Source organism: Chionomys nivalis, chromosome 17 (genome assembly GCF_950005125.1).
Source record: "Chionomys nivalis chromosome 17, mChiNiv1.1, whole genome shotgun sequence".
In the NCBI taxonomy this organism is placed as follows: Eukaryota; Metazoa; Chordata; class Mammalia; order Rodentia; family Cricetidae; genus Chionomys; species Chionomys nivalis.
In genome coordinates this window covers 16,689,269-16,702,125 of record NC_080102.1, presented here as the reverse complement: position 1 = coordinate 16,702,125, position 12,857 = coordinate 16,689,269, and the positions used below count along the sequence as shown (strand labels likewise).

At 40.5% G+C, this 12,857-nt stretch overlaps 1 protein-coding gene across 1 annotated transcript in view; it reads right to left on the bottom strand.

The window, feature by feature from the left end:
• The window catches only part of Mtbp (MDM2 binding protein), a 62,287-nt gene that overhangs the window by 26,208 nt on the left and 23,222 nt on the right, over window positions 1–12,857 (bottom strand). Inside the window, exons 12-13 of the mRNA XM_057791826.1 lie at window positions 5,765–5,938; window positions 3,273–3,380 (exon numbers count right to left, since the gene is read on the bottom strand). Of these exons, the coding sequence (XP_057647809.1) occupies window positions 3,273–3,380; window positions 5,765–5,938 (282 nt within the window). The remainder of the gene's footprint in view (window positions 1–3,272; window positions 3,381–5,764; window positions 5,939–12,857) is intronic.

The window sequence follows — 12,857 nt, the reverse complement described above, 5'->3', positions numbered from 1 at the left end:
CCGGTACTAAGATCAGGGTAAAGGCAGGCTCAAATAAGAATACAAAATCCTTCCCCTTCCACCCTCCAGTGACTTTTGCCAGGTACTATATACTAGAGGCTGGAAGTAAAAGCTGCAGTAGAAAACAGATGGATGGGAACCAACCACAGGTCTTGGAAAGGGCTGAAAGAAGGGGCTCTGCACTTCTCATGCTACTATTACCCAGGAAGACTTGCAGCTCCTTCTTGCTCCACTCACTTACTGGGCTGGACATGACCAAGCAGGCTTTGACAGCCAGCAGTCTTTGGGTAGCCTCTCTGCAGGACGTCCTGGAAGCTTCTCTTATATGGCAGTTCTGGCAGTTTCCCAATAGCTAAGTTCAAGACTTGGTATATGGATGAGAAAGCCAGCTGCGCCATAATCTAAAATATCATACCATTTCACCTATAATTTATCTGTACATTGCTTCAGCTTGTTCCTAAAATGGCTGCAACTTTGGGAGAAGAGGTATTGTTGGGTTCTTAAAGCAGAAAGAAAAGAAAAGAAGAAAGAAAGAAAGAAAGAAAGAAAGAAAGAAAGAAAGAAAGAAAGAAAGAAAGAAAGAGGGAGGGAGGGAGGGAGGGGAGGGGGGGAGGGGAGGGGAGGGGAGGGGAGAGGGAGAAAGCCAAGCCAGAGTAGGAGAGAGGGAGGAAGCCAAACGAGGGTAAAAAAAAAAGAGAAGAAAAAGCAATCAAAAAGAATTCAAAAGAAACAAAAACATTGTAGAAAACAAGAGAAAATATGACAGAATTCATATTTTCCTAAAGTAAAGAAGATACTAGAATAAGTACAGGCTGGTTTGATTAAAGAAGATACTAGAATAAGTACAGGCTGGTTTGATTAAAGAAGATACTAGAATAAGAACAGGCTGGTTTGATTAAAGAAGATACTAGAATAAGAACAGGCTGGTTTGATTAAAGAAGATACTAGAATAAGTACAGGCTGGTTTGATTAAAGAAGATACTAGAATAAGTACAGGCTGGTTTGATTAAAGAAGATACTAGAATAAGTACGGGCTGGTTTGATTAAAGAACAATTGTGGAACAACAACGACAACAAAAGAACTCCTCACCAGGTGTGGACAAGTAATGTTGTAATCTTAGCATATTGGAAGTGGTGCTAAAATGGAAAGATGCAAGAATTCAAGGCTGTCCTCAGCTACATATCTACTTCAAGACCAGGCCACATGAGACCCTGTCTCAAAAATCAATCAGAGAAGTTTTCTTTCCTGAAACATCAATATCTAACTCTATAAGAGGTATAGAAAGAAGAGAAGTGGGGAAGGAATTACTAAAGGTCTAAGAAAAATTGACAATATTCTATTAAAATGGCCTATCACATATACGGCTCAGAAAATGGGTTATGGGACTGGAGGTGAGGGGCATACTCTCAATCAGAGTCAGGCTTCTGGAGGCAACACCTTCAGGGAGCTGCTCAAACCAGTAAAACACAAGAGCACTGCAGTGGATGGCAGTGGGGTTAGATTACTAAGCATAGAGCAAGCAGACAGCACTGTATTATAACACGGCCCACAGCTCGACAGAAAACTTATCTCTGCTGTGACAATGTTAGCCAACCCAAGCCTTCACTGTTCAGGGTCACTGGGAAGGGAAAGGGGAAGTGAAGATGACTTAGAGACTCTCACTCTTTATCCGCCACAGTTAGAGGTTAAGAAAATGAACTGGATACACATAATTTCACAGTATCTAAAAACAAGAAGGCCTGAACTAGCTGGAGGGCTGAGGAGAGCCACTGCAGACACAGAGGCAGAAAGATGGGGACAGCTGCTTGTGGACACAGAGACAAAGTTGAGCTAGGCGCTTGTGGCCACAGGCAGAGATGAAGACTGGTCTGAGAGGCAGAAAGATGGGGGGGCGTCGGGGGGGGGGCGGTTTAGTCTGAGAGTCATTGCCATTCTGCATTCGAAGTTTCTGAGTATCATCTGAACTTTCACACTGTATCTATAAATTACTTTGATACAAAACATTTCTTTTAAAAACCCTTCTAGATTAATCACATTTTTCTTCTACAATAAACCCACCATCCTAGAAACTGATAGGAATTCCACAGACATTGAGAACTTACTGCCTGAGAAGCACCATCCCAGGCTCCAGACTCGGGATTCAGGCGTATGACATTACACCCAGGGCAGCCTGGTGTACACGAATGCTGCCAGGCAGCTGGGGGAAGGCAGAGATAGACCCCACCTTTAGAACATCAGCTTTATGACGCAGGCCCTGGAACACCCTACCTCACGGACGTGGGTACTTTTGGAGTCCTGACAGATTTAACCCAAGGTAGGAAACACAAGCTTCCTGTGACCACAAATATTAACAGTACACTCACAGAGTTGTGATCATCTGTTTCTGTAAGACTCTGCGAGGAAATCAGAAGCCTCGGTGTATTTCCTTTCCGTACAGTCAGCTGGGAGGCCTTCTAAATGAATGGCTTGCTTCCCATGGAAGATACACAATAAGCAATGTGCTTCAGGAATCAGTCCCTCATTTTATTAACTAAAACTCCACTGGAGCTGGCCTCGACTTATGGAGACGGCCAATTACGCCACGGTTTGGAAAGCAGAGTAAGAAAGCACCCTGACCTTAATAGCTGAGAACAAGGTAATATCATAAATTTAAGGAGTTCCTTAGCAATTATATATCAGTGATTTAAAACATATTGATATTAGGCAACAATGCATGTTTAATATTTATAAAAATTCAGACTGATAACCAATTTAATATTAATGATGGAAGAAAAAAACATCTGATCCCTTTTATGAAAGTATTAAGCCTCCCAGCTAAGGAAACCCACGATGCTAACTTCAGTTTGTGAACGATGCTCGGTTATCATTTATTGGTTAAATTGAAGAATCAATGCACTGTAGTTACCATACTAATTTCTCTAGACTTGCATTTTCTTCCATTTTCAGTCTCTACCTTCCTTGTAACAAAACTACATTGTATGCAGTAAGTGGAGTAACAAACTTCTATGTCTTTTCTAGATATGGTTCAGAGTATACAAATTTGAAATACAAATTTCCCTGGCAAAATATGTTTTTAAAATATTTCCAATGATATACCGACAATCGGGATGGTCCAAATCCATTAATCTACCCAGCTCCCTAAACACACGCAGCTCTGTGCATCATCCTAAAAGACAACACGGACGGGAACAAGATGTAAACACAGGAGGCTCACATTAAACATACCAACACTGTCATAGTAAAATCAAACGCCCAAACTGGTAGTACTTACTCATGCATTCTCTCAAAGCCAGAACCTGGATGCTGGCTAACTGTTTCTCTCTTTGCAAAACTTGCTCCTCAGAAAAACTCGGGAGTGATGAGAAGTCAAAAGGAAAACCTGAGAAGAAAGAAAAAGTCAACATTAATGATATGCTACAAGAACAATTAAAACTTAATTGCTAGGAAATGTGTTAGGACATGACTAGAAACATAACCGCCAGCCACTCATCTCTCTTGATCTCACATACTTCAAAGTAACAATTAAACACAGGGAAACGAGCATACTAAATTGTTCTGTATTTTAATCTTTGATCTGATTCTTTCGTTTTTTTTTTTTAAATTAATTTTACATATCAACCACAGTTCCTCCTCTCTCCCCACTCCCATTCACTCCTCAGAGTAAGGCTTCCCATGGGGAGTCAACAAAGTCTGGCACATCAAGTTGAGGCAGGACCAAGCCCCACCCTCCTGCACCAAGGTTGAGCATGGTATCCCACCATAGTTTCCCTGTGGGCTCCAAAACGTCAGCTCCTGGACCTCAGATAAATCCTGTTCCCACTGCCAGGGGCTCACAAAAGGACCAAGTCTCACAAATGTAACCCACATTCAGAGGGGCGAGTTTGGTCCCATGCAGGTTTCCCAGCTGCCAGTTCAGAGTCTGTGAGCTTCCACTAGCTCAGCTCAGCTGTCTCTGTGGGTTTTCTCATCATAATCTACACAGACACACACACACACACACACACACACACACACACACACACCACTCATATAATCCCTCCTCCCTCTCTTCGACTGGATTCCAGGAGCTTGACCCAGTGCTTTACTGTGGACCTCTGCATTTATCTGATTCTTAATTCCTTGGGAGAATATGGGCACCAGAGTAGACTTCACTACATGACATGTCTTCTACCTGCTTAGAAAACAAAGACAATGTTTCTCATTTCTAAGTATAGGTTCCCATAACCCACACAATGAACCACGGGCCCACCTGACCTCCTCTGTTTACTTCTTCGCATAATGAATCTAGTATAAAACTATGCAACAGTCCCAGGACTGACTTGGCTAACCCAGGCTCATCCTCTTTTCTTCTTGCATGTAGTTCTCAGATAATCAGAACTAAAGGCAGAAATGTATACCTTTAATCCCAGAAGAGGCAGGTGGATCTCTGAGTTTGAGGCCAGCCTGGTCTACAGAGCAAGATTCAGGGCAGGCTCCAAAGCTACATAGAGAACCCTCTCTCAGAAAACCAAACAAAACACACACACAAAAAAAAACAACAACAACAAAACAAAAAACAAATAAACAAAAAAAAAACAAAACTAAAGAAAAAATGTACAGGAAATACACTATCAGGAGACACAAAGGGAAACTTGGGGTTTGCTCCTCTCTCACCTTCAAGGGAAGGCTACTCATGTTTAGGGAGTCATGTGATATCTGAAGCATGCAACCCAGAGAAGGACGCCCTCAAGTGTCCTCAACTGTGTTATAAGTAGGACACAAGGAGTCAAGAATCAAGACTCCATGTGCAACATATAGCTAAGTCTTGGGAGGCTGGCTTGTGATGGATCCTGGGCTGTTCCTGTCCCTCTGTTCTCTGTCTGTGAGTAATACACCTATTGGCATAGCTAATACATACACAAATACACACACACATACACACACACTACACACACTACACACACACACACACACACACATACACACACATATATATATAAAACCAAATGCAGAACTTAATATAGAATCAAATTTAACCAAAATATAGAACTTGAGAGAAAAAAGAAAAACAAAATAGATGAAGTAAACGAGGCATGAGAGAAAATAAGTGGGAACTTAAAAAATTGTTTTTAGTGTTAAAAGCAGTAAACATTAACAATTTGGTATTTGAAATTGAAAGCTAAGAGTTAATCTTTACTTTGTATATTGTAAAGGAACTAATTCTTTTCATTTAAAATTATAAAAAGGTCATATTAGAATTCCAGCATGGAGACAGGGAAGTGGACACAAAGTGCCACCCCTGGAAGAGGAAACCCAGTTTTTCTCTGGTGGAGTGTCAATTGGGTATATCAACCACACTGCAGGGCAGGCCCCATGCCAGGAGTAGATTGCCGACACAAAATGGACTCCATGTTTTTTTTTGTGTTTTTTGTTTTCGCTTGAGTTTTTTTTTTTTTTTTGCCTTATTGATTTTTGTTAGTTTTGATTTTCTATTTTGGGAGGGGGGTTATTTTCTTTTGTTTTGTTTTTTTAGAGCTTGGGAGAGAAAGAACATGAACTTGGGGTGGGTAGGGAGGTGGTACAGAAAATCTGAGAGAAGTTGGAGGAGGGGATAGCATATGACCAAAATATTTTATATGTATATAAAAAATGTTGCGCTAAAAAAAAAAAAGGTAATGGGAAACATAGAGTTTCATTATTATTCCTTCCACCTGAAACCACATAAATTAACTGCAATACAAATAAGCGTGGGAGTGGGTCTCTTCTAGCTAAGTTAATACATACTCAATGTGGCTTCTTCCATCTTTGTTTTCATCTTCCCATGAATGAAACTGAGTGCAAAGGAACCATTGATCTGGTTGGCCGAGTGAACCAATGTGACTTTGCACCGTTTCTTGCCATTGCCTTGCAACAGGAGATAGTAGCTGGAGTACTCTCCTTTCACAGCAACATCTGGAACTGAAGAAGAATGACCTGGGTAAGAGTGGGGAATGTTGTTCATCACCTGACAACTGTTTGACCCCTCGGAGAGAATGCCTGAACATTCCCATGGTATTTTATGATACAACAAGCTGTCACTGGATACATTTGGGACTATTTGGTTGACCATTTAGTTGAGACCTGTTGAAGCAGAAAGTCAAAAAAGCAATAAAATATAAGAACTTTTTGTTCTAATAATACAATAAAAAAAAATGGGGTACAGACCTAAACAGAGAACTCAACAGAGGAATCTAAAATGGCTGAAAGACACTTAAGGAAATGCTCAATATCCTTAGTCATCAGAGAAATGCAAATCAAAACAACTCTGAGATTCCATCTTACACCTGTAAGTACAGCCAAAATCAAAAACATTGATGACAACTTATGCTGGAGAGGTTGTGGGGAAAAGGGAACACTCCTGCATTGCTGGCGGGAATGCAAGTTGGTACAGCCCCTTTGGATGTCAGTGTGGTGATTTCTCAGAAAATCAGGAAACAACCTTCCTCAAAACCCAGCAATATATATATATATATATATATATGTGTGTGTGTGTGTGTGTGTGTGTGTGTGTGTGTGTGTGTATACATATATATGTATATATATATACCCAACGGATGTTCAATCATACCACAAGGACATGTGCTCTACTATGTTCACAGCAGCACTGTTTGTCATAGCCAGAACCTGGAAACAACCTAAATGCCCCTCAACCGAAGAATAGATAAGGAAAATGTGGTACATTTACACAATGGAGTACTACACAGCAGAAAAAATTTATATCTTGAATTTTGCAGGCAAATGGATGGAGCTAGAAAGCATCATATTGAGTGAGGTAACTCAGACCCAGAAAGACAATTATCACATGTACTCACTCCTAAGTAGTTTTTAAATATAAAGCAAAGAAAACCAGCCTACAAATCACAATCCCAGAGAACCCTGACAATGAGGACCCTAAGAGAGACATACATGGATCTAAACTACATGGGAAGCAGAAAAAGACAAGATCTCCTGAGTAAATTGGAACCAAGGGAGAGGGTTGAAGGGGAGGGGTGAGGCAAGGAGGAGAGCAGAGAAATATGTATGGCTCAATAAAATCAATAAAAAAAGAGAACTTTTTGTTCTGTCTAATCATCATGAATTCATTCTTCTGCTCTGACTTATTCATGTTCCATAGTGTCTTTCTAATATAGACATGTCCATGATTCCCAGAGTGTGTGTGTTTGAGAGAAAGAAATGCATGCATGTATGTGGGGTATATGTATCCATGTGGTATGTACGTGTGTGTACAATGGGTGTATATACGTACACATATGTGTAGCATATGTGTGGCAGCGAAGTCACTCCCCACATTACTTTGAGGCAGTCTCTCTCACTGAACCTGGAGCTCACCAATCAGCTAAGCTGGCTGGTCAGCTAGCTCCAGGGTCTGCCTGTCTCAACAGACCCTCCATTTTGTCGAAGTGGAATAAACTCACAAGCACACACAACTCATCTGGTGAAAGGAGAAGAGAACAGAAAAATGACTTTCCCCTGGCTCTGCTTCTCTGAATTCAATCAACTACAGAGAGAAAATATTGGAGGGAAAACAACATGTTCATTTAAACGTGCAAAAACTTCTTTCTTATTTATACAGCAGCTGCATTATACAAGACATCAGAGGTAATCCAGCGATGCCTTAAAGTGGTCAAGACAGAACGTTCATTCTCTAAAAAGAATCCGTGCCTGGGCAATACAAGGCCGCGGAAGTGGAGTTCTGAAATAGTGATCACTGACTCTCAAAGAGTGCTTAGATGCCGTGGAACAATCCTTGTACATTGTAAATATGTATAACTCTTATGGGTTAACAAAGAGTTGACTAATCTATAGCTGGGGAGGAAGAGATTGGGTGAGAAAGCCAGACTAGGACCATGCTGGGAAGAGGGGCGGAATCTCAGGAGTCACCAGTCAAGCACAGAGGAAGCAGAAGGATGTATACGAAATGAGGTAGCAAGCTGTGAGTCATCCCGTGGTAACCATGTGCATTTCTTCCCCTGCACAATTTCCAGAATTTTGGAAGTGAGATACCATAATTGAACTTTTCTTTGTTTAAATGTATATGGGTGTTTGGCATGAATGCCTGTGTGTACACTGTGTGAGTGTCTTGTGCCTATGGAGGTCAAAAGATGTGGGATCCCTTGCCCTAGAGTTACAGATGTTTATGTTGGCATTGGGAATAGAACCCAGGTCCTGTGGAAGAGCAGTCAGCACTCTTTTCTCCAGTCCTAGCTGACTGTTTACAGTAGAAAACCACACACCCCATGAGAGGGTCTTGAACATAATATATATACTATACTGATGTACATACACATATGCAAAAAACACTGACATAAAATCACTACAATAATTTTATCAAAGCAAATCAAATCCCACACATATGATCTGTGAGTGCTTACTACTAAACAAGATACGTATAAAATAATTTTTGCAATTAGATTACAACAGAGACACCATTTCTATCCATAAACAGTTCTTCTAGAAATGAACTTATATTAAGGTAATTAGAAAAGAAACACAAGATTCTACCAAAAGACAGAGTGACCTTAAAATTCATGGTTCACCCTAGAACTAACAGTTCAAGCTGCATGTGTCTCTCGCCTACGTTCTGTGTTTGTATGGAACTTTGCTAGCCCGGTAAACACTGAATTCTGCAATGACAGCAACTTAACTTTCCTCCAAAGAAAAATATTGACTTTAACAACTCCAAGCACAACAACTGCAGTCACTAAAAACATGCTGTCTCAGACTGGTGGCAGGTGCTAATTGAAGACTCATTTAATAACCCTCACGTAAACTCTGCAGGAAGCACCAGACTCACAATTAGCAGTTATTTAGTTCTGATCACTCTTCCTAAAGAAGGGAGGTGAACATACCATAAAAAACAATCTCTATTTCTAAAGGCTGTACTTGCACAATCAATGAAACAATGTTTGGTTTGCACGCTCCTTCACCAAGACATAAAAGCATTTTTGATATGTGATACAGATAAAATGGAAAATGAAAAAACTACCAAGGGACAATTGCATCAAATATTACAAATTAACATAAACCATAGTGAAGGTATATTCTATGATTAGAAATTCACTAGCAAAAAAAATACCATTTTTCCGGTGCTAGAGTTCAAACCCAGGCCTAGTACATGCAAGGAAAGCACTCTACCACTGAGCTCCATTCTCAGACTTCTATTGCAATAAAATGAAGCCACCATCTAATATCAATAAGTTTCTTGGTGGGTCTTAAAACCTCCAAGCACTCACATTTTGTTCAAAGTTCAACAACTCAAAAATAAAATCAATCCAATGTAAAGGAAAAACAGTATTTCATATGAATATAAGCAAACATAAAAACATCTCAGACAACTGGGTAGGACATACTGACAAACTAACATAACCTGACATACTGACAATTATTTTATATATTAACTTTAAGAAAGGAAAAATTGTAATGGTTGGCCTGTCTCTTTAAGAGACAAGCCACGCCTACTCCCTCCCCCATCCCCCATCTGCTGAGGCAGGCAGGTCTTCCTTCCTGCTTGAAGCCTTAGTCTCTCTCTCTCTCTCAGTGGAGAAACAGCTTCGGTCTCTGTCACTCTGTCTCTCTCTCTCTCTTTCTCTCTCTGTCCCCCCCCCCCCCGCCTCTCTGTTCTTCTCCCTTCCCTTTCATAACTACAAAATAAATATCCAACCTCACTCAGCATGGCATGCATGCCTCTGTCTATCTCTGTCTCTCTTGCCCACCGCCACATGGCTCACTGGGGACCAGTCACCTTCAAAGACCTGCCTTGTGGTCTCGTGCACCATCCCTGCCTGGGACTGGCTGCTTTTGGGATCCCTGCCCACTGCCCGCCGCAGCCGGAGATCCTGTAGCAATTTTTAATAATCCATTACAAAAATAATAAAAACAGTTCTTTTAATAATCATGCCAAGTTCAAGACCAGCCTGGTCTACAAAGTGTATTCCAGGATGACCAGGGCCACACAGAGAAACCATGTCTTGAAAAAAAAAAAAAAAAAACCCAAACAAATAAAAAAAAATCATGCCAAATAAATATCAACATATAATCTAGACTTCATTGTAGGCATCTTAGGAAGCTATACTCTTTATAACAATGATATCACTGCTTAGTTATAAAATCAAATTTGAAATAATAGTTCATAGGGCCAATAGAGGGCCACAAATACATGCCTGAGATCACTTATACACACACACAAAAGGAAAAACAGAAAACTACTAACTTCACATTCTTAAAGCACCTTCCAATCACATATAGCCAAGACTGATCCCTCACTGTACCCCACCCCCCACTAAGCTTTGAACAAGTGAGCAAACACTTTAGCTGTTAATAAGACTGTTCAAGAAAATACCAGTGGCTCAGTTATAGAAAGAATCTTAGATGATAGCTGTATTTACAACTGTATGCAGCCTCCTACTGTGGAAATTACAAAACAGTGATTTACAAATTCTATCAGCCATTTCAAATAAGTAACACCAGGTTTATAATCTACATACTTTTTTTTTCCATTACAACATATGATTTGAAAGGAACAATAAATAGAAAATGTATTCAGAGGCTATCCCAGGGCCTCCAATTATGAACAATGACTTCCTTATTGTTGTATAGGCACAGGAAACATGTTAGCTACTGCAAAACAGCAAAAGGATATTGCAGAGCTTACAAAGTGTTTATCCTCAATCCCTGTGAGACTTAAGTTTGAGACCTATTTACTACTCTAAAGTGATCTTTCTCCAGGTAAAGGTTGAAGTCCCAAAACTCAACTTCTCCATTCTCACTCAGTCCTGGAACACTTGAGTGATTCTCTTCAGTAACTGACTCTCCAGCTGGGGCTGAAGCGTGCAACATGGGAAAGACATATGTCACATAGGAGAGACGTATGTAACATGGGAGAGACATATGCAACATGGGAGAGACATATGCAATATGGGAGGGACGTATGTAATGTGGGAGAGAAGTATGTAACATGGGGGAGACATGTGTAACATGGGGGAGACGTGTGTAACATGGGAGAGACATGTGTAACATGGGGGAGACTTGTGTAACATGGGAGAGACGTATGTAACATGGGGGACACATATGTGAATCAGCCCAGGTGCTTCCACTAGCACACCTGTCCAGGGACACCGGATTGTTCTGGGGTGTAGCTGGTGCTAGGAATCACTGAACTACAAAGAACAAAGCCCTACATTTACTTCTAAGGGGACTCAGTGAGCTTTACAAACAAGCAAACAACAAAAGCCTTCTGAGCGTGGTAACAGCAGGTGCTGGTAATCTGACCATTGTGGGTCTCGTCCTCTCCCATCCACCACCTCTTCCCTACTAATTGCTTCTTCATATTTGATGGATTTTGTTTTGTTTTGTTTTTCGTCTCTCTGGGTTTGGCCAGAGTCACCTGTAAGGCCTAGAAATTAGAACAATTCACTGGAACCTGATGAGTTTACACAGCTGAAGGCAGTGGCTCCCCATCTCCCAGAGTCCATCAGCAGCCAAAGTTCGTCAGCAAGGGTAGGGTTCAATCATCCTGCCTCCCCACACACAACTGAATGTTTTAGGGTTTGTCTTGTGCAAGCCAAGCACACTCACAAACTGCTGTGAGTTTGTGGCCACACAAGTTGCACTGGGTCTACAGGCTTCCTCTGCCTTTCTATCTTCCAGCTCTAAATTCTTTCTTTTTTTCCATGATTTTCCCTACCACGGCAAGGGCAGTAAATGGATCAATTAGGGCTAAGTCCTTACCCATTACTGGTTCTCTTAAGCAGCCATGAGTTCTGCATTAAGCCCTGATCACTGAAAATAGACGCTTCTCTAAGGCTGAGAGTAGTCTTTGTCTATGTCTATTTATATATATATATATATCATTCGCTCACAAATCTTACGTGAAAATATATACCCATATCTCCTTGGTAGATAGCTAGGAACAGAATGATTGGATTGTATGATTAAGTATAAGTTTAATCTCAAAATGTTCTATTCAGCATCACCCTCCCCAACAAAAATGTGTGCGATTTGCTACATCCTCAATACAGGATACTCACGGGTTTCAGTAACGGCCATTCTAATGAGTGTCTCTAACATCACATTCTGTTGTCATTTGCATGTCTCAAAAGAGTAGTGATGCTGAGCAACCTTTCATGGGCTTTCGCAGCCATCCAACCACACATCTTCAGCAGGGGTATATTATCTGAGACTTAGCCACTTATTAACTGGATCATCTTTCGGAGTTGCAAGGATCTGTCCCGGCTCAGACATGGTTGGAGTTACTGTCTCTTCATGCATGTTTATTTTTTAATACTCTTAAATGTTTTTCAAAACATACAGACTTTGAATTTTGGTACATTCTAACTTAAGAGATTTATTTTTCCATTTTAGACAATGTGCATACAAATATTACAGTTTAAATTCTTAAATTTGGATGTTTTCCATTTTAAGATAATTTTTACTTAAAGTAAATGTCTATGAACTAAGGTCATATAAGATTTTTACTTATTTATTTATTGTGGGGGGGGACATGCATGTGTGTACAGGTGTATGAAGGCCAAAGGTTGACATCAGGTCTCTTCCTTGATCGATCTCCTCTTTATATATTGAGGCAGGGTCTCTTACCAAGCCTGCAGCTTGCCACATGCACATACACTGACACAGACATAGATACATAATTACAAACACAGGTTTAAAAAAACTATTTTCTAATTTCCTTAACCCTTAAGATCCTTAGGAACATGTTTACTTCCAAATGCTTCAGGGAGTCCTCAGATTGCTGTTGCTGGTTTCTAACTTAATTCCACTGACTCAAGAACACACCAGATATTAATTCAACCTTCAAATTTACTGCTCATTTCACTATGCA